Below are 26864 nucleotides of genomic sequence, written 5' to 3'. Positions count from 1 at the left end.
AGGGGAAGCTGGGACAAAGCAGAGACAGGACACCTGACCCAAACTAACCAAAGAGGGATTCAATACCACAGCACGTCATGCCCACTATATAAACTGGGGGCAGTGACCCAGAAGGGTTAGATCACTGCTGGGGTCGGGCTGGGTATTGGTTGACGGGTGGTGCGCGGTTATATTGTCTTCCCTTATTTCCCTTATCAGCAGTTATTATTGGTGGTAGCAGTAGTCGTTTTGTGTTATAGTTACTGGACTATAGTTACTGGACTGCTTTTATCTCAACCCATGGGAGTTATTCTTTCAGTTCTCCTCCCCATCCCTCCAGGAGAGCGGGAGGAAGAAAAGGGGGAGTGAGCGAGCAGCGGTGTGGTTCTGAGTTACAGGCTGGACTTAAACCAAGACAAGGTTGTATGTACAGCAGTTGCATGGTGTTGCTGAGTAGTGCAATTGTGATTATAAAGTGGGTGTTGCTCCTCCACAGTAGCTCTGCATTAGTGATGTCAGAGCCTGAAGTTCTAATAGGGACAATGCCCATAAAGCTTTTATGAGAAGGTTTTGTAAAGAAGGATTTAGCAGTTACCCTCATAGTCAGACTGGGTACAAATCTGTTTGCAAATAAGTAATTCTAACTTGTATAATTGAAATGCTTGAAAGTTATTGTCCAGAGGGCAATTCAGGCCATAATTTTTATGATGAAGGAGCTATCTCCTTTGACACTTTGATACTGCTGCATTACTGCAGCACCATATTCTCAGGTTTTTGGGAGTGAAGGAAAGAGAAGTATTGGGGCAGGGATCCATTCAAAGGTTTGGTCTGCCACTCATGTCAGCTGCGGCTGACCCCAGCCTCAGCTGGCCCTGGAAGCTATTTGCTTGAATTATGAAGTATAAAAGTACGTATGAAGTGTTGCGAATAACTCCTTATGCCTGTTTGCAACTGGGATTTAAACACACCCATTTTTAGCAAGGGCTTAAACGAAACCTGAGAAACGTAAGGCTGCCGCACATTTCTACTTCCACCTCTCTCACGCTCGTCGGGCGCTGCCGGTCGGCACGGACCGGTCACATCCGCACCTCAAGCCTCTCCTGCAGGAGGAGTTAGGCTCCGCTTACCTACCTCCGGGTAACCAGATCTCCTCCCAACCTCTCCCAGCCACCCGAACACCGCCTCCACGGCGCGACGGCTTACGCCTGCCCGCTCAGTGCCGGCGAGGGGCTCTCGCGAGAACACGGTGATAAACAGTGCACAAAATGGCGGCGACGGGCCGGGCGGCGGTAGCACGGTGAGAGAGGGGGTGCGGCGTTGTTGCCGCTGCTTGCGGAGGTTGCGGGTAGCGCGGTGCCACCAAGTGGTGTGGGGCGCGGAGCGGGGCCTGCAGCACTCGGCCGCCGTTCCCGGTGCTCGCTTCCTCTCGCCCTGGGGCTGCCTCGAGCGCCGCCGCGCTCCGGGCGGCTGCCGCTCCTCCTCAGCCTCTCCCTAGAGCGGGGTGAGTTGGGAGCGGCGGCGCTGTACGCGCGGCTGCGCCCTCCGGGGCGGCGCGGGCGACCCGCGGAAACGGGCACGGCGTAAGTGAGGGTTCTTGTTCGGTGGCTGCGCGGTGGTCGGGAGTGGCTGTCCCGTCTGTGGCATGGGCAGGGCGCCCGGAGCGGGACCGCTGCTCCGCCAGGGTAGCTCCCGAGTGGAGCTGCTCAGGGGCTGGGCAAAGCTCAGTACTTGTCCAGCTCCACATAGTAAGGCTGTTACACAGAATAAACAAGCGAGCGTGCTGTCCCTTTGTTTCTAGTTTCTGTATTTCGTCATTATGCTTAGCACAGTCAGCTATAAGGATTTTGCTCGTTTGTGTAGTTGCATGTTTCATTGCTTTAAGAGTTATAAACAAATGAAGTGATAAGGTAGGCAGAGCTCAGCCAGGAGCAAGAGTACTGTTAGCTGTGCCTAGTTTAGGGATGAAGAGGAAACTTTTTAATCGCAAGCAATTCACAGTATGCCAAGGTGTCAGAACTAGAGGGGAATTCCGTCCCTGTTACAAAGAATACATGGAAATGCTAAATAAAGTTAAATAAAGGTGGACAGCTGTCACATGCAGACTCAATTTGTTCTGTTGCTGTGGTATGAGTTCAGCCCGTCCTTCTCCTAAGGAGTGTGAATCCCCTCATAAGGCTCTTACTTTTCAGTCCTGGTCACTGTAGCAGTGTATAGTTCTGCTTCTACAAGTGCTGTGACAGATCAGATGAGTATTGTTTATTGCTTGTGTCTTAATGGCCATTTACATACCAGTTGCTGGTTAAATGTTTGGAATTTTTAAAAATGCTAGCATTACAATTTTTCGTCAATGTTTCTCACGCCTTGGAATATGAAGTATGGAGGCTTCCTCTCCATGTGAGAAACACCTTCTACACTGTCCTTTAACTCCACATTACTACATCTGTAGTCCCAGCCCTTATTTTCTGAGATGCCCATGTTGTAGTAACACCTCAAGGAGATTTGAAAGACTTCTTTCAAGTGCAGAAACTGAATGTTTGCTTTCTGCAGTATCTCTTTTCCTTACCAGGCTTTGACTTGGAGTTTGAATCTGATTCTCATTGTGTAAAATGATGTACCTTAGCAGAATTTCTGTTTGCCCCATTTCTGATTGGCAAAAAAGCTACCATGCTATTCATGAAAAATTACTAAATGAAACATAAGAGCAACTTTTTCCTTATTATTTCTAATAGTAACTGCAAAAGGTGTCTTTTGTGTTTTTCAGGCTCTACAGTTGCACAAACACAACTATAATTATTTTCTTTATTGTCCTGCCTTACAGGTTGGCTTTCAGTCAGCTTTGCTAATTCTTCTAAGGAGTTAACTTTCCCATCAGAAATGGAGTACAGGACTCAGCTACCACATCGCGAGTGACCGAATCCTTTAATACAAAATGGAGAAGAAGCGGAGAAAGAAATGAGCCTATTTACTAGGCTTTACCTCAGAAGACCATGAAATCTCAACTTACTTTGGACACAGCTTTAAGAAATAGCCAGTTGATCAGTGCAGTGACAGCAACATTTACTGAAACAGAAATGAACTAGTTTATAAAGAAGAAAATTGTGATTTGAATATATGGAATTTTTGGAATGAAATCGTTTTCTCCTGTGACCATGAAGTTTGCAAACATCTGGTTTGTTCTGGTTGTTATTTTACTCTGTGGCAAAAAACACTTCAGTACCAGACTAGAGAATTCCTCTCGTGAAACTCACATATGTCCTGGATGTTCTCGCCTTACTTTGAAAGTGGAATTCACTTCAACAGTTGTAGAGCATGGTAATAAGAGTTAAGCAGTAAAAAAAGAAAAAAAACAAATCCATGAAAAGTTCGAGTGTATTTTACTGATTGTGTGGTATTTGTGCAATTGTAGCATTCCGAGTTTGTGTAGAAGCATATTGTCTGCTAAATTTTCTCAATTCAAAGAGAGAAACAGAGTTTTTTGAAAGGTTCTTGGTTTAACTGGAAACAAGACTCAGAGAATAAGAGAAGGAAGAGAGGGGGAAATAAAAAGGATATTAAAAGTGTAAATGGAGTGTGAAGGCTCAGGTGGGCAAGCCTCCTCACTTTGGTGTGTTTAGTAGCTGTTTTCACCTAGCCAGTGGTATCCAGGCTTTTTTATGAAATGTAATCACAAGTGGGCCTTGAAGGGGTGAGAAAGGCAAGAAATTTCTGTGGGTGTGTTCAAGAAGAGGTGTGGAAGTGTTAATGTACTTATGGAAAGCTTGTGAAGATAATTGTGAAGGGAGCAGATGAAAGACAAAGTGAGGCACAAGTGAGTCAAAGGATAGCAGTAGGATACTTTTACCCTGTGTCCACTTGCTGCCTCAGGTACCTCTGAAGTTCCTTCAGTGAAGCTGTGTGTTCCCCTGGGTGCTGACAGGCAGGATGTCAGTAGTGAAGTTTCTGCATGTAGTGAGCCAAACACTGAATGTGATGATGTGTGCTGGGGCTCTGCTCCCCTCTCACCGATACAAATCTAGGGCTGGACTGTTGGGACCACCTTTATTCTCTGTGTTGTAGTTAGTAATTTGCACTAATGGGCAATACCATGTCAAGGCTAGGTTCTTTAAATCATATGTGCCAGGAGGTATATTGAATTGGCATAATGGCTCTAAGCTGACAGAGGGGATATTTAGATTAGACATCAGGAAAAAATTCTTCCCTGTGGAGGGTGGTGAGGCCCTGGCACAGGTTGCCCAGAGGAGCTGTGGCTGCCCCATTGCTGGCAGTGTTCAAGGCCAGGTTCAATGGGGCTTGAAGCAGTCTGGGCTAATAGGTGTCCCTGCCTGTGGCAGGGGGTTGGAACTGGATGAGCTTAAAGGTCACTTCCAACCCAAATCATTCCATGATTCTATGCTAATGAAGCATTTTGTACTGCTGGATGGAACAGTAAGCCTGTTCTCTTTCTACTGCTCCCCTGATGTTTCACCTTTCTGTTACAATTCTACCTTCCTTTCAAAGGTTTTGATCATATGTTGTAGGTTTCCTGATAAAGAAAAAAACCGAAACCACATAGTGCAGACGTAAATTGCAGATTTCTAAAAGCAACAGAAAAATGCCTCAAATTGTGATTATTTGTTCTGGAAAAATTAAAGTATTTGGACCTTTGCGGTGTGAATTCATGAGTAAGCTGCTTAAATATCAGTTCTGATAAATTGTGCTCTTGTTTCAGAGTATATTGTGGCTTTTAATGGATACTTCACAGCTAAAGCTAGAAGTAAATTTATTTCAAGTGCATTAAAAAGTAGCGATATTGAGAACTGGAGGATTGTACCTCGCAACAACCCAGCCACTGACTATCCCAGTGATTTTGAAGTTGTTCAAATCAATGAGAAACAGAAAGATGGAGTACTGACACTTGAAGATCACCCAAACATCAAGCGTGTAACACCTCAGCGGAAGGTCTTCCGAGCACTCAAATATTCAGAGTGTAAGTAATTTTCTGTGTAGTTGCATGAGATCTGCTTCAGGAAAGTGTCTCAGTCTAATTTCAGACCATCAGCTTAGCATTACACAAATGAGAAGTGGCCTACAGGTTTCCTTTACAGAAATCTATTCTTTTGTCTATAAAATTATCAGGGTCTTGTCATACCTTTGCTAAAGTGTGGCAACAATTCTACCTACAACACAGAAACATTTCTTTTGCAGCAGTCAGTTACCTGAGACTATGGACCATGATAATTTATAGTAGATGAAACAGAAGCTTTTACTGACTTTGATTAAAGAAAATTGATACTTGCTTGTTTGAAACTTCTGTTGTTTTGCATATTTTTGATTCTGCACATTTTGTTTGTATATTTGCATAAAATACAATCTTTTGTGTTTTTCCTTATACTGTTTTTTCTGTTCTTCATCCTAATTCTACATAGCTGATCCAGTGTTGCACTGCAATGAAACTAGATGGACTCAGAAGTGGCAGTCATCTCGTCCCTTGAGAAGAGCAAGTCTTTCTTTAGGTTCTGGCTTCTGGCATGCAACAGGTCGACACTCAAGCAGGCGTTTGCTGAGAGCTATCCCTCGCCAAGTTGCTCAGACTTTGCAGGCAGATGTCCTCTGGCAGATGGGTTACACAGGTATGGTATTGTCTGTTGGCCTAGAATGGTCAGCTTTGTTGAGAAACAAGGGAGGTCTGAGGAGGAACTGATTGACTCCTATGTATTAATCTCTCGTTGGGTGCCAGTTCCAGAAAGATTGAGAAATAATTTGTTTTGAGACACATTGTATACTTACAGAGTGCTATTCTGTGTGCGTACTGAGAAATTGGTTATATTTATGATCTGTGGCTGAATTTCTGAGTTGGAATATAAATTCTGTTTGAGATCTGTAACTTACTGATCTTGTAAATTGCATGCCACATTAAGCAAAACTTCTCTTTAATCTGATAGATTAGATTTGCTACAAAGCTGAATCAGAAAAAGCAGTGGTTTTCTGTTATAGGTGCTGGTGTAAAAGTAGCTGTGTTTGACACTGGTCTGAGTGAGAAACATCCACATTTCAAAAATGTGAAGGAGAGAACAAACTGGACTAATGAGAGAACCTTGGATGACGGTGAGTTACTGTGCACAATTGTCCAGCTCTTTGTGACACTGGTGTGTTCTGTTTTCCATTGTAAAACTACTGCTGTGATGTTAACATCTGTTGAAACTGTGTGTCTTGAGATTTCAAGCTTAATTTTATAGAGTCCTGAGCACTTTGTAGTCATACCATATCCAACAAAGAGTGTTAATGTCCCAGGAGGCTGTTGCATATATCTCCTTTGGATCACATGTGGCATTTCATCATTTGAAAAATGTCAAGGCAAGAAGACACTATGCAGGCATAAATACATTGTCAGAGTAGGTGGTGGTGAGAGCAAGTGCCACAAAGCTGTTCCTTTGCTTTTTATGTATTCTGAAATTTCCCAGTGCATGCATATTTCCATACAGAGGGAGAGCATTTCCCTTCTTTACTGTGCAATCTCAAACTAACCACAGCTTTGGCACCTTCCTGTGAAGTTCTTCTAATCTGTATAGTTCTCATCAGCAATCGTTGTGCTCATGCCCATCAACAACCAAAGAACTTTTTATTTGCTGCGCTATGTTTGTGTTCCTTTTTTTGTCTGTTGACCTTAAATTGCCCTGGCCTGTATTGCCTATATAACAACATGTGAAAGCATATTGTTAACTTCATACAGCCTGGGTCAGTGAGTCAATTGGCAATTTAATCTCTTTAGAGTTCAAGGTATGCGCATATCTTGCTCAGTCTTCTGTGCACCTTTGTAGATTTATCAGGTACAATTTCTTTGTATTTCAGCAGCTGCTTCTGGTAGCACTTTCTATTAGTTCTGAGCCCAGATGGTTGCTGGACAGGCAGATTTGGAGTGCAGAAATATTAATGTAGGCAGTTCAATAAAGCAAAAGCTAAATTATTTTTTGAGCAGAGGAAAAATATATGTTTTCTTATCTCATTGTTCGTAGTATGATAGAATAGTTAGGGTTAGAAGGGACCTTAAGATCATCTAGTTCCAACCCCCCTGCCATGGGCAGGGACAGCACACACTAAACCATGTCACCCAAGGCTCTGTCTGACCTGGCCTTGAACACTGCCAAGGGTGGAGCATTCACAGCTACCTTGGACAACCTGTTCCAGTGCCTCACCACCCTCACAGTAAAGAACTTTTTCCTTATATCTAACTTAAACTTCCCGTGTTTAAATCTGAACACATCCCCCTTGTCCTATCACTACAGTCCCTAATCCTTAATGAAATACAGTTATTGTAGAGTCAGGATAAAAATCTTTTAAAAAAGTTTACATAAAAATGCATTGGCCTCATGACTTGTATTGCCCAAAATAACATTTTCTTTCACGAGTGCTTTGCAGGGCTCCTGATTTCATTGGTAGCAATCAGGAGTGGATAGACTGGAGAGCTTATCACTTGGAGTTTCCGTCAGCTGGTTGTGTGGCTACACAGACTGGAAATTCTGGTCCCACTGAACCCAGCAGCAAAACGTGATACAGAAAGACTAGGACTGAACCCGGTGTTTGCAGTTTGTTATAACGTCTGTTAGAGTGATGTGATTTTTTTTGTGTAGGATGTGTTGAACAGTACAAATCCTGGACAGTGGAAAGGTTTGTCTTCCAATGTTTTATTTTGTTTCCTTCTTCCTGTCATAGGCTTAGGCCATGGGACTTTCGTAGCAGGTGTGATAGCCAGCATGAGAGAATGCCAGGGATTTGCTCCAAACGCAGAACTGCACATTTTTAGAGTGTTCACCAATAACCAGGTAGCTGTTTTACATGTGTTTCAATTGTGCCTTTCCATGTTAGTGCTGTCGTAATCTTTTCCTTTGGGAATATTGCAAGTACTTGTAAATGTTGACATATTTTCTGTGATAAGTGGGAGGAATAAATCTTTCTGTTTATAAGCAATTTATTACAAGGTGTCTTACAGTTTCCAAATCTGGTATATTTTTCAGAAATAATATGTAAAAAACATAGTGTTTGAGCAGTCACTCGAACTGAGCACTAGAAATACTAGGAGACTGCTGACACTTTAGTCCTTTGTTTTGGTGGTGTTTCTCCCCTCTGTAGTCTGAAGTCCGTATTGTCACAGAATCACTGGATTTTCCAATAATAGCTTTTTTTCCCCTCTTCTTTTTACACAGGTCTCATACACATCTTGGTTTCTGGATGCCTTTAATTATGCAATTTTAAAGAAGATAGATGTATTGAATCTAAGTATTGGTGGGCCAGACTTTATGGATCATCCATTTGTTGACAAAGTTAGTAAGAGGAAATGAACTGGTTATGGTCTTCCTATCCCTTGCATGAACGCTGTACTTGCAGAACTACTTGTTTGCCACTGCTCCTGACAGATTCTGGTGATGCTGACAGTTTCTGTGGAGTTCCTTTTGCATGGCAGAAATTTTGTACGGTGTACAACTATGGAAAAAATGTCCTTTTACAAAATACTGTATGTACTGCTAGAAGTACAGGCAACTAAGTAGACCCTTATGGAAGAAGCTTAACTGAAATCCTCCTTGTTTTGTTTTGGTTGTTTTTTGCTTGTTTGTTTGTTTGTTTTAAATCTCAGCATGGTTGATTTATTTCATAGTAAAAATGTATATAGTGTGAGTTTAGTAGCAAATTCTCTAAGAACAAATAGGTAAAAATGTGATAAGAATGTGTTTCAGGTTAAGAATGGAATTAGGTTTTTGACTTCTTAAAAAATAAGTGGATTGTTGATATGTCCTTCAAAAGCACTAAGTAAATTAATTTACATTTTAAAAAAGAATAAAATATTTCTTTTTAAAGGGTAATTAAGGGATTTGAAGCTTAGAAATTCTGAATTTTTTTAATGATAACCTGTATTGAAATACAGTTTGATAGTGACTCACTGCTCTCCTGAGATTATTACTGGAAGGGATTCAGAAGAGCTGGACTTTAGCAACTGGAGTGCTTTGTTATGGATAGGAGTTTTATCTTTGGTGTAACCTGAATACAAGCTATCAGCAGTGTTGCTGTTGAGGCTGGGTTATTGGTCACATAATCTTGTGAAGGTTTGGAGCTTAATACTGAGTATACCAGTAAGATATATTTTATAAATCTCAGTAAGAAAGAGAGGTTCAACTAATTGTTCGCTTACGTCAAGCTCCATGGAGCGTATACTTCTTAGAAAAACCTCTTTCTTGATGGCAGAACCTTACTGTAAACATTTTTGTAGGTATGGGAACTGACAGCTAACAACGTCATCATGGTCTCTGCTATTGGCAATGATGGCCCTTTGTATGGGTAAGTTTCATTGACCACTTCAAAGGAAAGGAAATATCTTATTATAGGCTTTTGGAAGTAGTTGTGTTTGGTCAGGAAGTTTTCCCGTCTATTTTCTGTAATCTGTTTATAGAAAGTGACTCAAACTCTTTCTACTGTCTTTACCGCTTGCTGCAGTAGTTCAGCAATTTGTGAAGTACTTGGCTGAGTATTTTTCACAGAAACAGTGGAAAGTCAGTAAAAGAAGAATGGTAGTACTTCCAGCTGTCATTTCCCTGTTACTTTGAGCAGGCATCTTTGGGTACTCATCTTGTGTTTAAGGAACACATCAAGCCAGAATGATCTGTGGTATATTTCTAAAAATTTGTTTTGTCTTTAGGATATGTGGTTTGGTAGTTACTGAGTTACTAACTGGCTGAAAAGTTGCTCCTGCATTTAAAATGTAACTGCATCACACAGGGCCAAAATTTGTTTCTGTGAAAGTTAGAAAGAGTGTCTAACAAAAACCTGATGGCAGCATGTCCATTATCACGATTAAACTTATGACTGTGTCTTGAGTTTGGGGTTTGTTGTTTTTATGTTTTTGTCTTCCTATCTCCCAACTTGTTCTAGGACTCTAAATAACCCTGCTGACCAGATGGATGTGATTGGAGTGGGTGGCATTGACTTTGAAGATAATATAGCTCGCTTTTCATCTAGGGGAATGACCACTTGGGTAAGAATTTTTTTTTACTATGGTCAGCCACATTTGCAGCCAAAACGAAGGCCTTGGAAAGATGGCCTTTTTGAAGGGGTAATCCTGTGCCGATGGTATGTGTTGGAGTAACCAGTGATAAAAGATTTCATCAAAAATCAGATAGGGATTGTAAGTCTTTAAGCAAGAAGCTTAATGTTCTTTACAGGGATTTTCATTAGCCTTGGCTAGTATTGACATTCTTCATGTATTTGTGGAATGTCCAGTACCTTTTGATTTACAGTGAGGATTTACATGTGTAGTTAAGTCTGCAAAACTGGAGGCCTGTTTTTGTCTTTAGTTTAAAAATCTTGGGATTTCCAGATGATACATCAACAAGCATGCATTTGCCTGTTGAACTGAGGTAATGGGTACTGATTTCAGATGAGGTAGCATTGTGATCTTCATTAAAGAGACTATCACATGTTTCTGTTTGTGCTGCATCTTATTCATTAGCCAGGTAGCAGTGTGGTTATCATTTTGTCAGTGGTTTCATTCTTAGCATAGATACAAGAGTAATCGTCAGTAATGTTACCATTGAAACACTGAAAATTTGTCATAAATAAATTGAGCCCTTGTTTAGGTGTTGCTATTCTGTGATGCTCAATCTTGGCTAATTTTGTTGGTAGTTTTACTTCTGAATGGTCTGCAGTTAGTTTAAGTGGCCAAATGAAGCAACCAGTATTCATTTTGTATTAGAGCAATAATCCATCCATTAGAGCAATAGTCCATCCATTTTCTTTCACAGGAGCTGCCTGGAGGTTACGGTAGAGTGAAGCCTGATATTGTTACTTATGGCTCTGGAGTAAGAGGTTCTGGTATGAAAGGTGGATGCCGCTCTCTCTCTGGGACAAGTGTAGCATCTCCTGTGGTGGCAGGTGCTGTTACTTTGTTAGTGAGGTAAGGCTTAAATAAAAATCTCTAAAAAGATACTGATGCAGGAGGGTCATAAAAGGCCCTGTAAAGGAACCCACCAAATAGAACTAAATTATGTTCAGATGTAGAAAAACAAACTCAGAGGATAAAATCCCGTTTCTTCTGCCTGAGATATTACCATGTCTACCTAGCTCTAAGTTTCCTGAGAAAAAACTGAGAAATTATTTATTTGATAATAGTCTTTAAAATATACGTAGGAAGAATTTTGTCACATTTTTTAATCATTTTGAATTGCTGAGCTTCTGTCAGTAGTGTTGTAGAAGAGCAGCTGCTGAAAGTAGGCACCTGTAGCAGTCAATTTTCTAAATAGTCATAAATTTTATGGGATTTAGGGGTTTATGGCTATTATCCGGTTGCATAGGTCATCTGTTACACACTGAAGAACTTGAAAGGAAGGTGGGTGTGGCAAAGCTGTACTTCGTGTTTGTTGTTGCTTCTACATAAAGAGGAGATGAACCTTTTTGAGAAACATGCCAGAATTTCTAAGTCATCATCACATTTCTTCCATAAAGTGGTTTGCAAAAGATACCAGCAGGTTTTGAGACACAGAGGCTTTGATTTTCAGAATACTTTATTTAGCATTTAAAGATAGTGTCCTGATTGTAATGACTGCTGGTAATGGATCACACTGTAATGAGATAAATTAATGCAATATTAGTTTTTAAGGCAAATTTGTCAGAAACTTGTCACTCCTCATCTCAGCTGCTCCAGTGAGATATCATGTAATAATACACAAATACGAACAGAAGATGTTGCTTATAACAAAGTGATCAAAAAGATTGCATTTTCTTTACATCAAATGACTGTTAAGGCACAATGGTAAACAAGACTAGCTGGAAAGTGGAATAAAAGCCACCTAACATGATCTGTTTTCTACTTCAGCACAGTTCAGAAGCGTGAAATGGTGAATCCAGCAAGTATGAAGCAAGCGCTTATTGCGTCAGCACGTAGACTTCCTGGAGTCAACATGTTTGAACAAGGACATGGCAAGTTGGATCTTCTGAGAGCTTATCAGATCCTCAACAGCTATAAACCACAGGCCAGGTTAATTTTAATCCTTAATTAATGATAGACTATAATCTGCTTTATTTCTCAAAGAGCAGGTGTTGCATGTGTAACTCAGTTGAGCAGTCTGTGCTTGCGCAACAAAGAGCTAGCACAGGTCTTAGGTAATCCTAAAGTGTGAATTTTGACAGCAGAATGGATGAAAAGTCAAGTATTTTCTGCAGTCTAGGGGATGAAGTGTCTGTGAGAGCTAAATTTTCTTTCTCTTCTAGAATCAGATATTATGAATAATGTAACCTAGAACACAGTGGAAAAGTACTTAAACTTTAGAGAGTAAGAACATTCTCACAGTGCTGAAAAGTGGTTTTTGTGTGTGAATTTTTTTTCACAAAACTTAAAAATTAGAGCGGAAGAGAGGAAGATTTTGGGGAAAATTTGGCAAACAAGGTGGGAAATCTTGATAGAGTAACTATGGCATGTTTTATCTGTATTTTTCATTGTTATGTATAGTGGCATGTTCTTCTGGGTTTTGGGTTTGGTTTGGGTTTTTTGTTGTTTTTTTTGGTTTGGTTTTGTGGTTTTTTTTTTGGGTGGTTGTTCTTTTTTTTTCAATTTTACCTCCTTCACCCTATAGTTTGAGTCCAAGCTATATTGACCTGACGGAATGTCCCTACATGTGGCCCTATTGTTCTCAGCCCATATATTATGGAGGGATGCCAACCATTGTTAATGTTACTATCCTTAATGGTATGGGAGTCACTGGGAGAATTGTAGACAAGGTAAGACTTAACATTGTTCCAAGTCCTGACTATTAGTGTTGCTTAAAAATTTATGAATTTCACAAAACAAATCAGATTTCTTACTGCTGAGAGGAAAATGTTTGATTTTAAAGGACGCACCCTGATTAGTAAGATTTGTCAACATGACCTGTCTACAAGTTTTCAAGCAATGCATTCGTTTCAGGGGCGTGCAGCGTTTGGATTGACAGGTGCTTAGAGAATACAAAGAAATCTCTGATAGCGGTTAAAATCTTCTGGAAAGACTTTCCTCATCTTTATTGTTTTGTTGGTTTGTTTTTGTTTTGTTTTTTTTTTTTTTTGTGGTCTGAAGCATAAGCAGTCTCAGTAAAGGCATTCCAGATCATGTTTCTTCCATAGGTCAAAATGACCTGAACGTATTGACTTAACCAAGGTCTGCTGCAAAACCTGTTCTTTTACACCACTGAAGTTGAGCGTGTTGGTTAACTAGCGAGATTTTTAATTATATTTTTTTTTAATTAAGCTTTATGTAAGTTTAAATGTAGAACACATTTGGGAATTCATACCAGTTAAATAAGGCACCTATCCCAGAGCTCCAGCCAGTGTAAACAAACTTAATTTCAACATTTTGTTGTGAATCCTGAGGTCTATTTTAGATTTAAGCTTACATTAAAGGGCGTTGCAGCTCTTATCCAACATCATTAGCTTGTGGTAGTGCACACAGCTGATGTAATTTGCTTGTGTCTGGTACAGCATTAGCTCTCTTTATTACTGAAAGGAAATGCTGTGTTCTTAGCAATAAATTTTTGCACAGCACCCCAAAACATTAAAACAGGTGCACTTAGGCAGCATGCTGTTCAAATAGCTTCTTAGAGAGCTTTGCCACTGAAAAGCCTGTAGTCTGGATTGTTAAGGCTGTCACGATTAGGTTAAGTCACTGACATACCACCAATCTTTTGGGCTTCATGGTCATTTTAAAATTTGACGTAATCTTCAGAAAAGCTAAGATTTGTTATTTCTTTGTGCAGAATGTGCAAAAATTAGTGACTGCCAATACTGTTTTGCCAATGTTTTGTATTTTCCATTTCACAGCCAGACTGGCAACCCTATCTCCCACAAAATGGGGATAATATTGAAGTGGCTTTTTCCTATTCCCCTGTGTTGTGGCCCTGGTCTGGATACTTAGCAATTTCCGTCTCTGTAGCAAAGAAAGCAGCGTCTTGGGAGGGCATTGCTCAAGGTCATGTTATGATCACAATATCATCCCCTGCAGAAAATGAAGTAAGTTCTGTACATACTGGTTTTCCTGTGTTAATAATTATTAAAGCTGCTTCCCAATGTATAAGTACCTTCTTTTAAGGGGTTGCTCTGGTCTCATCATTTGAAGCGTAGGTTAGATTTGGGTTAGGAAATAGAAGAATACGAATCATGATCTTTATGAGGGTAGGATTAACCTACAAATTCAATATGCTTTAGAATAAAAAAACCTCACTTAGAAACTGACTTCATAATTTCACCTGCTTACTGTGAATTATAAATAATGTGTTTTGATAAAGAGATTACTTTAACATTTCTTCTGGAACCATGCTTAATTGTTCCTGAGAAGTTTTTAATGTTTTGAATGATTGAACCAGATCGTAGTTGTAATATTTCAAGTATTTTATGTTCTGAGAGTAAATATTAATGTTGAGTGCAGAAAAATTGCAAGGGTGATTTAAGGCAAGAGTCATCTCTCTGTCTCCAGAACTGGTACTGGTGACTGAAAGTAGATTTGATACCTCCTTTTTACTGGTCTTTTACAATCCACAGTTAACTGGTGAATGTTCCTGTGGGGGAAAAAGGATTTCACTGTATTTTGTTCTGTCCTTCAGTCTAAGAATGGTGCAGAGCAGACTTCAACGGTGAAGCTGCCAATAAAAGTGAAGATAATTCCTACTCCACCTCGTAGTAAGCGAGTCCTTTGGGATCAATATCATAATCTCCGATATCCACCAGGGTACTTCCCCAGGGATAACTTGAGGATGAAGAATGATCCATTAGATTGGTATTTATCTCAGATTGTATAAAATTTCATGATTTTGTGTAAATGATATGGGTTAACTTTACTGAATGCCAGAGTGCTCTGGCCTTATTCAGTGTGGCATGGGATTAGTTTTCCTAGGAAATCCATGAAAAGCACTTGGACTCAGCATGCTTTTATTTCAGGATTTTTTCTGTGCTCTATGGTTTTATTCACGTGAAATGAAAAGCTTTTAAAATGCAGATTGAAGACAGTGAGGTTTTTGTTTGGCTTTCAAAGTGCAGCATTTTTCTTTTCTGCCATAATTTCTCCCAGGAAGTTAAGGGAGGCACTTTATTAACCACTTCAGCATTCACTTATCAAAAAAAAAAACAAACCATGAGAAGATTTAAATACTAAATCCTAAAGAAGAAAGTGGGAATGGCTCTAAGCTGAGAGAGACTAGATTCAGATAAGACATTAGGAAAAAATTCTTCACTATGACACTGGCGCAGGCTTCCCAGGCAAGCTGTGGTTGCCCCATCCCTGGCAGTGTTCAAAGCCATGCTGGATGGGGCTTGGAGCAACCTGCTCTAGTGGAAGGTGTCCCTGCCCATTGCAGGGGGGTGGAACTGGATAAGCTGAAAGGTTCCTTCCAACCCAAACCAGTCTACAATTCTGTGAGACACCTTGTCTGTTAAGAGAGGCTGTCTTTGAAGCAGGGAGAGGCTTGGCTGCCCTGTTGTCTTTCACAGATAGAGAGGGAAAGCATCCATAGGAAGAATCATGCAACAGTGAATAAGGATTAATTGGGTGATTGACCAAGTCGTAGGCTTTGGAAAGGTATTTGGGCCATACAGGTATGGCAAATGGACAGAAACTCTCTGCTGAATTTCAGTAACTATTTACAGGTGATCTTATGAGTTTCTTCCAGTTAGTAGTTAAAATTGGTCTTACTGGCTTTTGCAAGGAGGAAGTCCTATGAAGAGCATCTGGTTTTAATGCAAGAGTGTTTCTCTGTGGGGCAGTGCAAACATGTGAATTGTGCTTTGTAAGGAACATGCTCAGTTCCTAGCTTTGACTCTTTGTAGGACTCAGAACCAGTGTCATTTGTGAATAATTTTGGAAAGAGGAGATAGCTCTTAGAAAACTACAGGTTTTCATTTGAGAAAAATGGACCCTTTAGAAAGGCAACTAGTAAATAATCTATAATCAGAGGATTTACATTTGATTTCTGCATGCCAGATTTAAATGTTTTCAATACTTTTTTTCCTAAGGAATGGTGATCATATCCATACAAACTTCAGGGACATGTACCAGCACCTAAGGAGCATGGGGTACTTCGTTGAGGTTCTTGGTTCCCCATTTACATGTTTTGATGCCAGCCAGTATGGTAAGCATGAGTTAATTACCTTGTTCTCCATACTGTTAACTTCTTCCTAAAACGGCTTTGGTTTTGGAAGACCAAGAATGTTGCAGGAATGCAAAGAAAAATCCTCATGAGAGTACAAAAATAAAACAGTGGGTGTACTTATTTATGTGCTAATATTTAGTTGTATAAAGCGTTGCTGCAGATGGTTGTGAGTCTAATACAATTAGGGCAGTTTTCTACCTTTGTCATGAAAAAAATGACAAGGAAAGCCTGCCTCTGGGTGGGATAAAAGCCCCTCTGTATTCAGTCCCACAAAGACAGAACTGTACTTGCCAAAATATTCTGGCATAGTCAGAATGAAGCATGATGTTGTCCTGGGTTCAGCAGTAGCAGTCATTTTTCTCCTTCTTAGTAGCTGGTGCAGTGCTGTGGTTTTGACTTTCAGCCTGGGAACAGCGCTGATCGGTTTTTAGTTGTTGCTAAATAATGTTTACTCTGACCAAGGAGTTTCTGAGTGTCATGCCCTGCCAGGGAGGAGGGGTCTACTAAAATGCCCTGTAGTTTTCAAGGCCTGAATGAAACAAAGTTTCAGAAGAATTGTTCACCTCCTGCAAGCCTGCTGTAGGAAGTGGAGTTTCTCTAACTAGGAGTGCATGTAGTTTAGTTTGGATCAGCAGTGAATCTTCTGATTGTCCTCCTGCATCGCAGTTTGGTTCAGCTTATGGAGCATGAATAGCAGTAGTGTTACAGTGAACAGCCTGGTCATCTCTTGGTTTTGCTTTTATACACAGGCACTTTACTGATGGTGGACAGTGAGGAAGAGTATTTTCCTGAAGAGATCACCAAGCTGAGGAGGGATATCGATAATGGACTTTCACTTATAGTGTTTAGTGACTGGTACAACACATCTGTGATGAGAAAAGTCAAGTTTTATGATGAAAACACAAGGTACTGATTTGTGTCAATTCTTTGGGGAATAAAATGCCATAAAATTGTCATTTTGTGCACATACTACTCTAAAAATCCCACATGTGATACACTGCAAGATGTGATAAGCTGCAGCTTAACGAGAATAGCTCCCTGTTTTGTCATGATTACATTGGCCCTCTTGGTACTATAATCTTCTTTTCAAGTCAGGAAAAAACATTTACAATGAAAAGAAGTAAGAAACTGGAGGCTGACAAATTAAAATGGCTGTTTTTTCACTTTCATGGTTCAAAACAGAAAGTGTGCATTGCAAACAATATTGCCAGGTTGTGCATCCATTGTTGAAATTACTCCAGTGTGTCACATGAAGTGAAAATATGCAATATGTCACCAGTGGTGGTAGATACCCTCATAATTGCTGTAGTTATCAGCCTGTTCCCTGTTAAGCTAGAAAAATCTGTTCTGTAGTTTGTGAGGAAGTAACATTTTGCTTTGTTAGAAGAATGAGAAGTAGATCGCATCTGTCGTTTTTGTGTCATGTGAACAAAGAGCCTAAGACTGATTTTTTTTCCTAGCAAATTGAAGTTTTTTATGGAACTAAAATGCACTGAGAACTTTACATGGAGTTATATAAGATGTAGTTCATTATTTAAGTGACTTCAACAAAGTCTGCTTGTGGGAAGGCACATGATTTTTCCTCATACAAACTCTAGGAGCATATTCTGTATACTAATAACCTGTGTTATGCTGTCATTTGCACAGACAGTGGTGGATGCCGGATACTGGAGGTGCCAATATACCAGCTCTTAATGATCTGCTTTCTGTCTGGAATATGGCCTTCAGTGATGGGCTCTATGAAGGTGATTTTAGCATGGCAAATCATGAAAGTGAGTACTGGAGTCCTTCTCCTGTGCAGGCTACAGTGTGTTGTTTAGAAATGAGTTTTCTGTGAGAACAAGATTGAGCAAGTATCAAGGGAACCACTCAGATTCAATGAAGAGGGTCTCATAATGTGTTTTAAGCATGCTTAAAATTGCTTCCTTTGTAGACTGTATGTGAAACATTTTCAGGTCAGATAATGAATGTCCTCAGTTTAGACTTGTATTCCAGTATTCCCGGTGCTGACGCTCTGAAGAGTATTGTTGGGGTCTGTATTTGTTTGGACTTTAAATATTAGTTACGAACATGAAACCTTCGGTTTTAATTTTGCAGTTAAATAGAAATTTGAAATTTTGGATTAAGAAAATTGATAGGGACCTTTTCCTTGGAATATGACACCTTAAACCTGCACTACAACATCCTGTTTTATGAATTCCTGTTGTTGAAATCTTTGAATTGTTCCCCATGAAATGAGTATGTTTGATTAGTTTCAAGATCAAACTTGAAACTTTTTTGTGGTTAGACCACAGGTCTGTGATCTTACAGTTTTCTGACTTTATAAATCTAGCCAGTCTTTCTTTTTATCTCACCAAGTCACTTGATGTTTTCATTCCATCGTTTTGTTCCCAAGTTTCTTGGTCTTCTGACTGGTTCATTCAGAAAGTGTATGTGAAAAGAAAATTGATTGAAGGAGTCAGGTTCTCTGTAGTATAAATAATGACTGTTAATGTGAAATACTACATTTTTCACTCTATTTGATTAAGCTTTTCCGTTTAAAAAAGATAATGTCAGTCTGCTAAATGGAAACATTTGAAAGCAGTGTCTAAAGGTGAACTTGCAAAAGCTGTGCTTAGAAGTGTCTTCTCTGTGAATACACATATTGACCAAAATATGCAGATTTAGAGCAGTGTTCCTGGGAATGCTTTCTTCTGTGCTTAACAGCTCACTGTAATATGGTGGGGAGGGAGGAAGTGTCATTTTTAGTCTAAACTGCAATTTTGTGATGTCTTTCAGTGAATTATGCTTCAGGATGCAGTATTGCAAAGTTTCCAGAAGATGGCATTGTCATTGCACAGACTTTTAAGGATCAAGGTATGTGCTTCCTTGTCTTTTTTCTGTGTTTTAAGCAGAACTTTGGCGTCGATGCACAAGCAGAGTTACAAAGTCTAAAGGTGTAAGATACAAGTGGCAGGTTTACGGGATTTGTCTTGCAGTTGCTGGTTATAGAGGGACAGATGTTGCCATTCATGGAATGTCTCTATTCTATTTTGTTAGTTCCATAGTAGATTTTCTTGTAGGAATAGGCAAGCATGGCAGCAAAGTAAGTTGACAAACAGCAGCATGCTGTGTGACGGCTGAATCTTAAGTTACTGTGTCCTATAGAATTCTGCAGAAGGACTAAAACAACATAAAGCAGTTTGTAAGGCAGAAGGCTATGATTTTAAACCTGTGTGGCTGAAAATGTTAGGAATTTTCATTTGAGCATGTTGAAGATAATCCAGGTTATGAGGTCATCTTCGCTACCAAAGAAGGAAAAACATTAATACGGTAGGAAACTTCACAATCAGGGGCTTGCTGCAATTTCATTTTTATCATAACATCATGGGGTTTTGAAGACATTTTGCATAAATGTGTGACATGAAGAGTAGCATAGCTGCAGCTGGAAGTTTGCACTGTAGGCTGAGTCGACTTATGGGTAAATTGATGTTGATGCTTTGCAGGCTATGAAATTTATTTGTGCTTTGCTTTAGGTCTTGAAGTTTTAAAGCAGGAGACTGCTGTAGTTGAAAATGTCCCTATTTTGGGACTTTACCAAGTTCCTTCTGAAGGCAGTGGCAGGATTGTTTTGTACGGCGACTCTAACTGCTTGGATGACAGCCATCGACAGAAAGGTGTGTAAGCTTTGACATCAAGAAGTTACTGTCTTAAGCTGATAACTGTCCTGTGGGGCTTTTAGAGCTCCCATCTGTATCTGATGTAGTTTTTTCTAGGGACTCTAAATATTCCTAACTGTGGATTCATCTTACATCTGCAGAGCTCTGCTGAAAATGTAAGGAATGGTTACAGTAGAAGAGCCCTACCAGTTAAATAACTCTCTGATAGATGGGACCATTCCGCTCCCTATAGGCCCCTTCCCTGTTTTTCTGTTCCACAAGCTTTGGGTGTGGGGCTGATTTTGAGGTGGGTTTTTTGCAGGGTGGGGGAGAGAGGAGGATTATTGGTTGGTTTGGGTTTTTTTGCTTCTTTGGGGTATTTTTGCTCCACATACTTAATGTTGTGAAAAGGCCATTAGGGCATCTCTTCACTTTTTCCCCAGTTGCATTTTCAGAATGTTTATGTAGTATAATGTATCTTACGTTTTGCGTTTGCTCATCAGTGTGCCTTGTTTCCTGTGAGAATTTATGGTAATGTTCAACATTTTGGTTGTGTGTTACTATTTTCAGGCTATTCTACTTTGACACAAACCAGCTGGTGTAAATGTCAAAAGTAGGGATTTCTCTTTGAGTTTTCAGTGTTTTTTTGCAACTCCAGATAGCAAGTGTGTGAGTTGTGTGATTTCTGTGACTTCTGGAGAAGCCATTCTCTCTGCCTACACACTGTGGTTGTTCCTTAGAAGACCTTTTTTCTAGTACTTTATCTGATCTGACTTTTCTAAGTTTTAAGAAATTGATTTGGTTTCTCATGACACCTAAAGCACAAGCTGGTAGATCTGTGGCTTTAGAGGCCGAAGATAATCCAGTATGTGAGTGAGGTCTTTTTCTGCATTTCCACTGAATGTAATGTTCAGCCTGAATTCTCCTTTTGGGATGAAAAGTACATTTATAATTCTTTAAGTTTTGTTACCAGCATTTTAAAATATTGGGTTATATCATCCATCCCTTGCCTAATTTATTTAACACTTGAGTCCCTTAGCTCTTGCCTAAGGAGGCTGCCTGTCTGTAACTCATTTCTTTGTCTCCCAAATATTTTCTTTCTATTTGAAAGCTTTCTGGTTTCTCCTTGTCTGTCTTTGGGTGGGTTCTAGTGAGCTGCATGTTGGTACCTTGTGTGCTTGCTGTACGTTATTGAAAGCACTTAGTATAAGAGAATATAATGCAGCTTTAAATTAAGTAACAGAAAACAGTGCTTTGTGAGCTCCTTAATGCTGTTAAATTCAGTGTGACCTGTAAAGCAAGAAAAAGTGAAAGGTTCTAAAGAAATCCTTTAAAATTAGCTTTTAAATTGTGAAGCAGGAGCTATGTCTCCTAGAGAGACATCGGTGGCTTTGACTGAAGTAAATTCCTAACATTAGTGAATGTAAGTCCTTAAAATCTGATTGACCTCTTTAAAAATCAAAGTTGAGGGTTTAAGGGACACCAGGATTATGAAGATTAACACCCATTCCCAGCCAACTGCTCCTGGCGGGGGGGAAGTTCTGAGAAAAATAGTTTGCTGTGTAGTTGAAATAGCTGATAAGGCACTGTCCTACTCCTGCAAATGGAAGTTTTAGAGAGTTGTGATGTTAACTGCCTGAAATGCTTAGAGGTAGCTCTGGATAAGGTAGTAGTAATTCAGGAGAGAATCAAAATGAGGGAATTGAGGGTTCATGTGCTGTTGAAGTGCGAAGCAAAACCATGATCAAGTATGTTGTGGCATTGATTCCCAGCCTACTTTGTACCCCAGCTGCTGTAGGTACTGCTTTTGCTTTAGCTGAGGCATAGCCAGAACCTTTCATTTATTTGGTTTTTTTAAGCTTGGAAAAGTAATTGAGTCATAACGTTCCACTGAAAACACTACCTTGTTCTTACTTTTATTTGCAAGGTATTTATTTTGTCCTGTCTTCTCTGTTTTCCTCTAAAAAATGATATCAGAAGCTCTCACCTTCCTGTGTTTCCACACTAAAAAAATTTTTGTAATTTTTGTAGTGACTTGGATGGCCTTGCAAAACCTGGTATTTGAGACCTGTTGTCTTATGTCCTACTCTCCAAAAGAGCCTGATTTATACATGAAAGAAGACATTTTATGACAGAACACACTGAGTTTGCGTGTATGAATTGTTGTGGGGGTGTTGTGTATGTGTTGAAAGTTGCATCTTTCAGAAATTGGGCCTAGAACTTCAGCAGGAGAAAAATAAGGCCCAGAAATACTGACTGTACTTCTAAATGTCATTACAGCCTTCTCAACAGAAAGATAAGCCAGTTTAAATGTGGCATAATGCATATCTTGTTTGGGGGTTTGGGGCTTTGAAATTCACAGATTGCTTTTGGCTCCTGGATTCCCTCCTGCAGTACACTTCTTATGGTGTGATGCCGCCAAGTCTCAGCCATTCCGAAAACAGACAGCGCCCGCCATCAGGAGCAGGCTACTCTCTCCCCGAGCGGATGGAAGGTGAGGTCCTTCATTACCAAGCAACTGAGAGAGCATCAGGGTGGAATTTAGGAAGACTCAGGCAGACTGAGTTACATGCCAGTAAGGTTAGACTGGTGTGAGCTCTACAGTGTCGTGTTGTTTTACTAGAAGAGAGCATTTATTGTAGAGGTTTGTTGTGATATAGTTGTGATTCGACTGAAGAAAATGTTCTGTTCATAGTGTAGGAGTTTTCAGATACCTAGTTCTGCTGGGGAGCATTCTAGTTACTCGCTACAGAGTGTGTGTAAAGTATTCAGTCTTGTCTCACGTGCTGCCAGCAAAACCTGGATTGCCTATCACTGTAGGTGCAATTTTACTGTTTTGTAAGGTACCCTTTGGTTAATTCTAACCCAGATTTAGCTATGAGTCATCATTACTGTAAAGAACCCCTGGTTTGACAGCGGCTTTGTTTAGCTGGAGTGAGTGTTGGTAACTCTTATCCTACCAGTCTTTTGGTAACCCAGTCTGTCTCTTCTGTGAGTTGCAGGTAACCATCTGCATCGATACTCAAAGGTGCTTGAGGCTCACTTGGGAGACCCTAAACCCAGGGCCCTCCCTGCTTGTCCTCACCTTTCCTGGGCCAAACCACAGCCTTTGAATGAAACTGCCCCCAGGTTAGTATATGTCTGTCTTATAGTTACACAAGAAGTCTTGTGTTTGAGTTCAGCTGAAAAATTATTTGTTCCATCTGCTTTTGAAAGGGACAGCTGGAATGCCTTTCCTAGAGAAACACCAGATTGCCAAGAGGAAATTAGTGCCTCTTCAGGGAATAATTCTGACTCACCTTATTGCTACAGTATGAAAGCGGGGGGTTTTAAAAATAGTTTCACAAGTCACTGTTGTGATTGAGTGATCCCAGCTTAAAGTGAATGGTCTTGGAGTCCATTGTCCATTGTCACTGCATGCCTCTGAAATAGTTTTCTGAAGCAGCTTCTTGGACAGCTTGCCTAACTTTGCCTGCTGATCATTCGTCAAGTCACTTGTAAGCATATAGCCTGTATTTGTCTGCTGAGCTGCTAGTGATTACTTTTGGTAGTCTGTGTGCAAGAGACTTGTTAGCAAATAGTTGCCAATCCAAGTGTGAGACTGTGGCATCTGAATTTAGCTTTGAAGGCCTGCAAACTGCAGAACCTTTAGAATGGGTCTTTTGAGTCCAAACCATTGAGTTATTTGTAGGCTTCAGCAGTCACTTTCTCTATATGTTTCTGCAAAATTCCGTGCAGTACTTAAGTAAGTGGGCAGATAACTCTGTCTCTAAATTGCTTCTAGCAACCTTTGGAAGCATCAGAAGTTACTGTCAATTGACCTTGATAAAGTGGCTTTGCCCAGTTTTCGACAGAACCGACCCCAAGTGCGGCCATTGTCCCCTGGAGAAAGTGGTGCATGGGATATTCCTGGAGGTAAATATTGAAAAGTTTGAAAGCCACTGTTTTGTTTTGCTTTTAGTATAAGCTTTGAAAAACAGCGCAGTCAGAAGAGAGGCCATATGTTTATTTTCAGTTGTGAAAAACATGCCAATAATAGTGTGGCTGTGTTGTAACAACCTAAGAGAAATAGTTTTGCATGTGAATAGTTTATTCAGAAGCATGAATGGCATACTGAGAGGAAGATTTTGATGGGTGATTTTTGGGTTGTTGAAGTTTGTTTTGGTGCTGTTTAGACTGATGGGTGCCTGCAGCAGTCCCTGTCCTTAGGAGCTGTGGCTGGATATCTCCTGCTAATTAAAATTCCGTGTGTCAGTGCACAAGAGCAAAGTTCAGAAGAGTTTGAATGGTGCCCTGGGCAAGGTGTTACACTAACAAATGATGCTGAGCACTTGAAACAGATTTAAGTCTAATGGTGGGCTGTGCAAGCTTGGCACTGCAGGTTCCGCTGGAAGCAGTATGAAAGCATCACATGAAAGCTGCTAGGCCAAAAGATACCTGCGAAAACAAAGGGTCTGGTTCTGTAGCTCATCCTCATCATCTGTGTGCACAGTCTCTGGAGCAAGCACTCAGTCACTTTCCTTATAGCATCAGGATTTGGTGTGATTTATAGAAATCAGTGATAAAATCATGGTCAAATGTTTGATCTCCCTTCTAATGCAGAACAGATGATTGCTGTTGCAGGGGAAATCTGGGTTATACTTTCATGTGCCCAAATAAGTAGAAGTGGAAATGCTTTTCTGTAATATTTGCATCCTTATTTTTGGTAATCATTCTGCAGTTGTTAATCTTCCTGTCTGAGATGTAATCTGATTAATAGCTGTTTGTCTTTGAACAAAAGTTACTATTTGGTCTTTTGGTAGATGGTGCTAACACTGTGAAGACATTGTCGTTCATGTGGTCACTAGTCACTTCCAAACCTCTTTGCCTTTCTAGGTATAATGCCTGGCCGGTACAACCAGGATGTAGGACAGACTATTCCAGTCTTTGCTTTTCTTGGTGCCATGGTGGTTCTGGCGTTCTTTGTGGTACAGATCAACAAAGCGAAGAGCAGGCCAAAGAGACGGAAACCACGAGTGAAGCGACCACAGCTCATGCAGCAGGTTCACCCACCAAAGACGCCTTCGGTGTGAAAGCTCTCGCTTGCCAAAGATGACCTCCTTGTACCAGCTGCTTTCCTGGGTCATCCATGGTCCCCAGTGAAGGTGCTGGTCATGTTAGTGGTCCACACGTGACATCATCTCATAGTCTTTGGTTGAGTAAAAAAAGGACCGCAGTTGATCATCTGTACGTAAAACAGCAGCTTTGAGCAGCCGAAGCCACCAAAGACTTGAATACTGTTTAAATGGCTGCTTAGTCACTACATATCTCAAGAGGGGGGAAAACAGATCTTTTTTTTTAAGCTGACCAAACTAAAATTTATTTGTTTAGAGGCTATTTTCTATATTTATTTTGGGGGAGGGTGGGGGGGGGGAAGTCACTTTAAGGACCTCTGCTAAGGAAAAAGTGCATTTTTTTGGATGGAATGTAATTTTCTAGAACGGTATTATGCTGAAAAGTAATGTGCACCATGACAGGAGGGAAGGGGATGAGGTAGACCAGTATAAACCAGTGAGACATACTCCTGCAGTTTATTTTTATAATGCCAACTACCATGATGTTTTTGTAATTTTTGGTCATGATTTCACCATTGTTGGTGAAGCAGATTTTCAGATTTTCAATAAATATGTTATCTATATGAAGCAAAGACATGAGCTGCCTGGCTCTGCTTTCCACTGCTGGTCACAGAGAGCAAGTTGCAGTCAAGTTGCAGGCTTTCCTTTGGAGCACAACCTGGGGAGTGATGCAAATGGCACTGGCCCCTCAGCAAGCACAGAAGAAACTTGTGTGGATGGTACTAACAGCATAGTGTGGTATGTCACAAAGCCAAAACCCTTGTCTCCTTTTGTTTGTCCTGGTTCAAAGCTTACAGCTGATCAGAGGTGATCGGAGGAGGGTCAAACTCATCAAAGATGCTCCAAGGCCTGGAGCATTCTGGGGACAGGCTGAGAGACCTGGGCTTGTTCAGCCTGGAGAAGATAAGGCTTTGGGGAGACCTTAGAGCAGCTTCCAGTGCCTAAAGGGGCTACAAGAAACCTGGAGAGGGGCTTTTAACAAGGGTCTGTAGGGACAGGACAAGGAGGAATGGCTTTAAATTGGAAGAGGGTAGATTTAGGTAAGGTATTAGGAAGTTCTTCATTATGAGGGTGATGATACACTGGCACAGGTTGCCCAGAGAAGTTGCGCCTGCCCTGTGCTTGGCAGAGTTCAAGGCAGTATGCCATCCCTGGCGGTGTTGGATAGGGCTTGTAGCAGTCTGGTCTAGTGGAAGGTGTCCCTGCCTGTGGCAGGGGGTTGGAACTACATGAGTATTTAAGACCCCTTCCAGCCTAAACTAGTCTATGATTCTATGACTTGTTGCAGGTTTAAATAAGGATGCCCTTATTTAAAGGCACAAGTTGCCTCTGACCCTCAGTTTTGGTTAACATTGCCATCACTAAAATACCTTTTTGTCTTTTGCAGTGAAGCTGTGAGGTTTCCCTGGCAGCTGCTTTTGTCACCGCTGCAAGTAACAGGACATTTTCCTAAGAGCAGGAGGGAACTGGTGGATGTCTCTGTCAGCAGAAGCAGTGCCCAGGAAGGAAAGTGGTCTTATGTACCAGCAAATAGTCCTGGTGAGCTCTTAGGCAGTTCACGGGCACCCATACCACCCTGGGCATGTCTGGAGGGGGAGAATGCCAGAGGCAGCCCCGCTGGGCCATCTGACTACATGGTTCAGGGCTTACAGTCATGGATTGTGGTGGTGGGCCTTGGGAAGGGTGCTGCAGGAGGGAATATTTCTCCATGTAGCCTGGAGCAACCTCCTAAGAGGTGGCTGTGGATCGGGTTTTGCAGGACACAAGTGTCCTGCAAAATGGATTAGGAAAACCCATTTTCCCTAACCCAGAGACCAGTTGGCTTTTCCCAGGCTGCCTTCCCCTCCAAAGATGAGGATGCACTGAGTGAGGCAATATCCTGTTGCCAAGACGGAAGGCGCTGAACTTTCACTTTGGAGCTGTTACTGGAAGGTCACTGGGGCTGAGGGGGTGGTCCTGAGATTGGGCTACTTGTGCCATCCCAGTCGCACTGGAGTGAGCCG

The 26864-nt window shown here is 40.9% G+C and overlaps 2 protein-coding genes across 6 annotated transcripts in view; both read left to right on the top strand.

Annotated features, from left to right (window-relative positions):
• HSDL1 (hydroxysteroid dehydrogenase like 1) overlaps nucleotides 1-26864 on the top strand; it is a 157185-nt gene that overhangs the window by 5852 nt on the left and 124469 nt on the right. The gene's annotated exons all lie outside the window — the stretch shown is intronic.
• Nucleotides 1190-25433, top strand: MBTPS1 (membrane bound transcription factor peptidase, site 1). Of its 5 annotated transcripts, none has more exons than XM_062609185.1 (23): nucleotides 1190-1276; nucleotides 2798-3291; nucleotides 4688-4945; nucleotides 5385-5588; nucleotides 5953-6063; nucleotides 7669-7778; nucleotides 8160-8276; nucleotides 9218-9285; nucleotides 9877-9979; nucleotides 10746-10897; nucleotides 11816-11977; nucleotides 12573-12717; nucleotides 13789-13977; nucleotides 14568-14740; nucleotides 15973-16088; nucleotides 16859-17015; nucleotides 17757-17881; nucleotides 18888-18965; nucleotides 19625-19765; nucleotides 22110-22241; nucleotides 22750-22876; nucleotides 23532-23662; nucleotides 24623-25433. In XM_062609185.1, the coding sequence occupies exons 2-23, from the start codon at nucleotides 3105-3107 to the stop codon at nucleotides 24817-24819; spliced, it is 3183 nt and encodes a 1060-aa protein (XP_062465169.1). In that variant the 5' UTR covers nucleotides 1190-1276; nucleotides 2798-3104; the 3' UTR covers nucleotides 24820-25433. The 5 variants fall into 5 exon arrangements, with proteins under 5 accessions (XP_062465169.1, XP_062465167.1, XP_062465171.1 ...); XM_062609183.1 differs by having other exon boundaries at nucleotides 22744-22876; XM_062609184.1 differs by lacking the exon at nucleotides 1190-1276 and adding an exon at nucleotides 1318-1559 and having other exon boundaries at nucleotides 22744-22876.

This window comes from Pezoporus occidentalis, unplaced genomic scaffold, assembly GCF_034315485.1.
Source record: "Pezoporus occidentalis ecotype Australia unplaced genomic scaffold, CSIRO_AGI_Poc_V1 ctg135, whole genome shotgun sequence".
Lineage (NCBI taxonomy): Eukaryota > Metazoa > Chordata > Aves > Psittaciformes > Psittacidae > Pezoporus > Pezoporus occidentalis.
The sequence above is the reverse complement of the archived record's forward strand: the minus strand, read 5'-3'. Positions and strand labels throughout refer to the sequence as shown.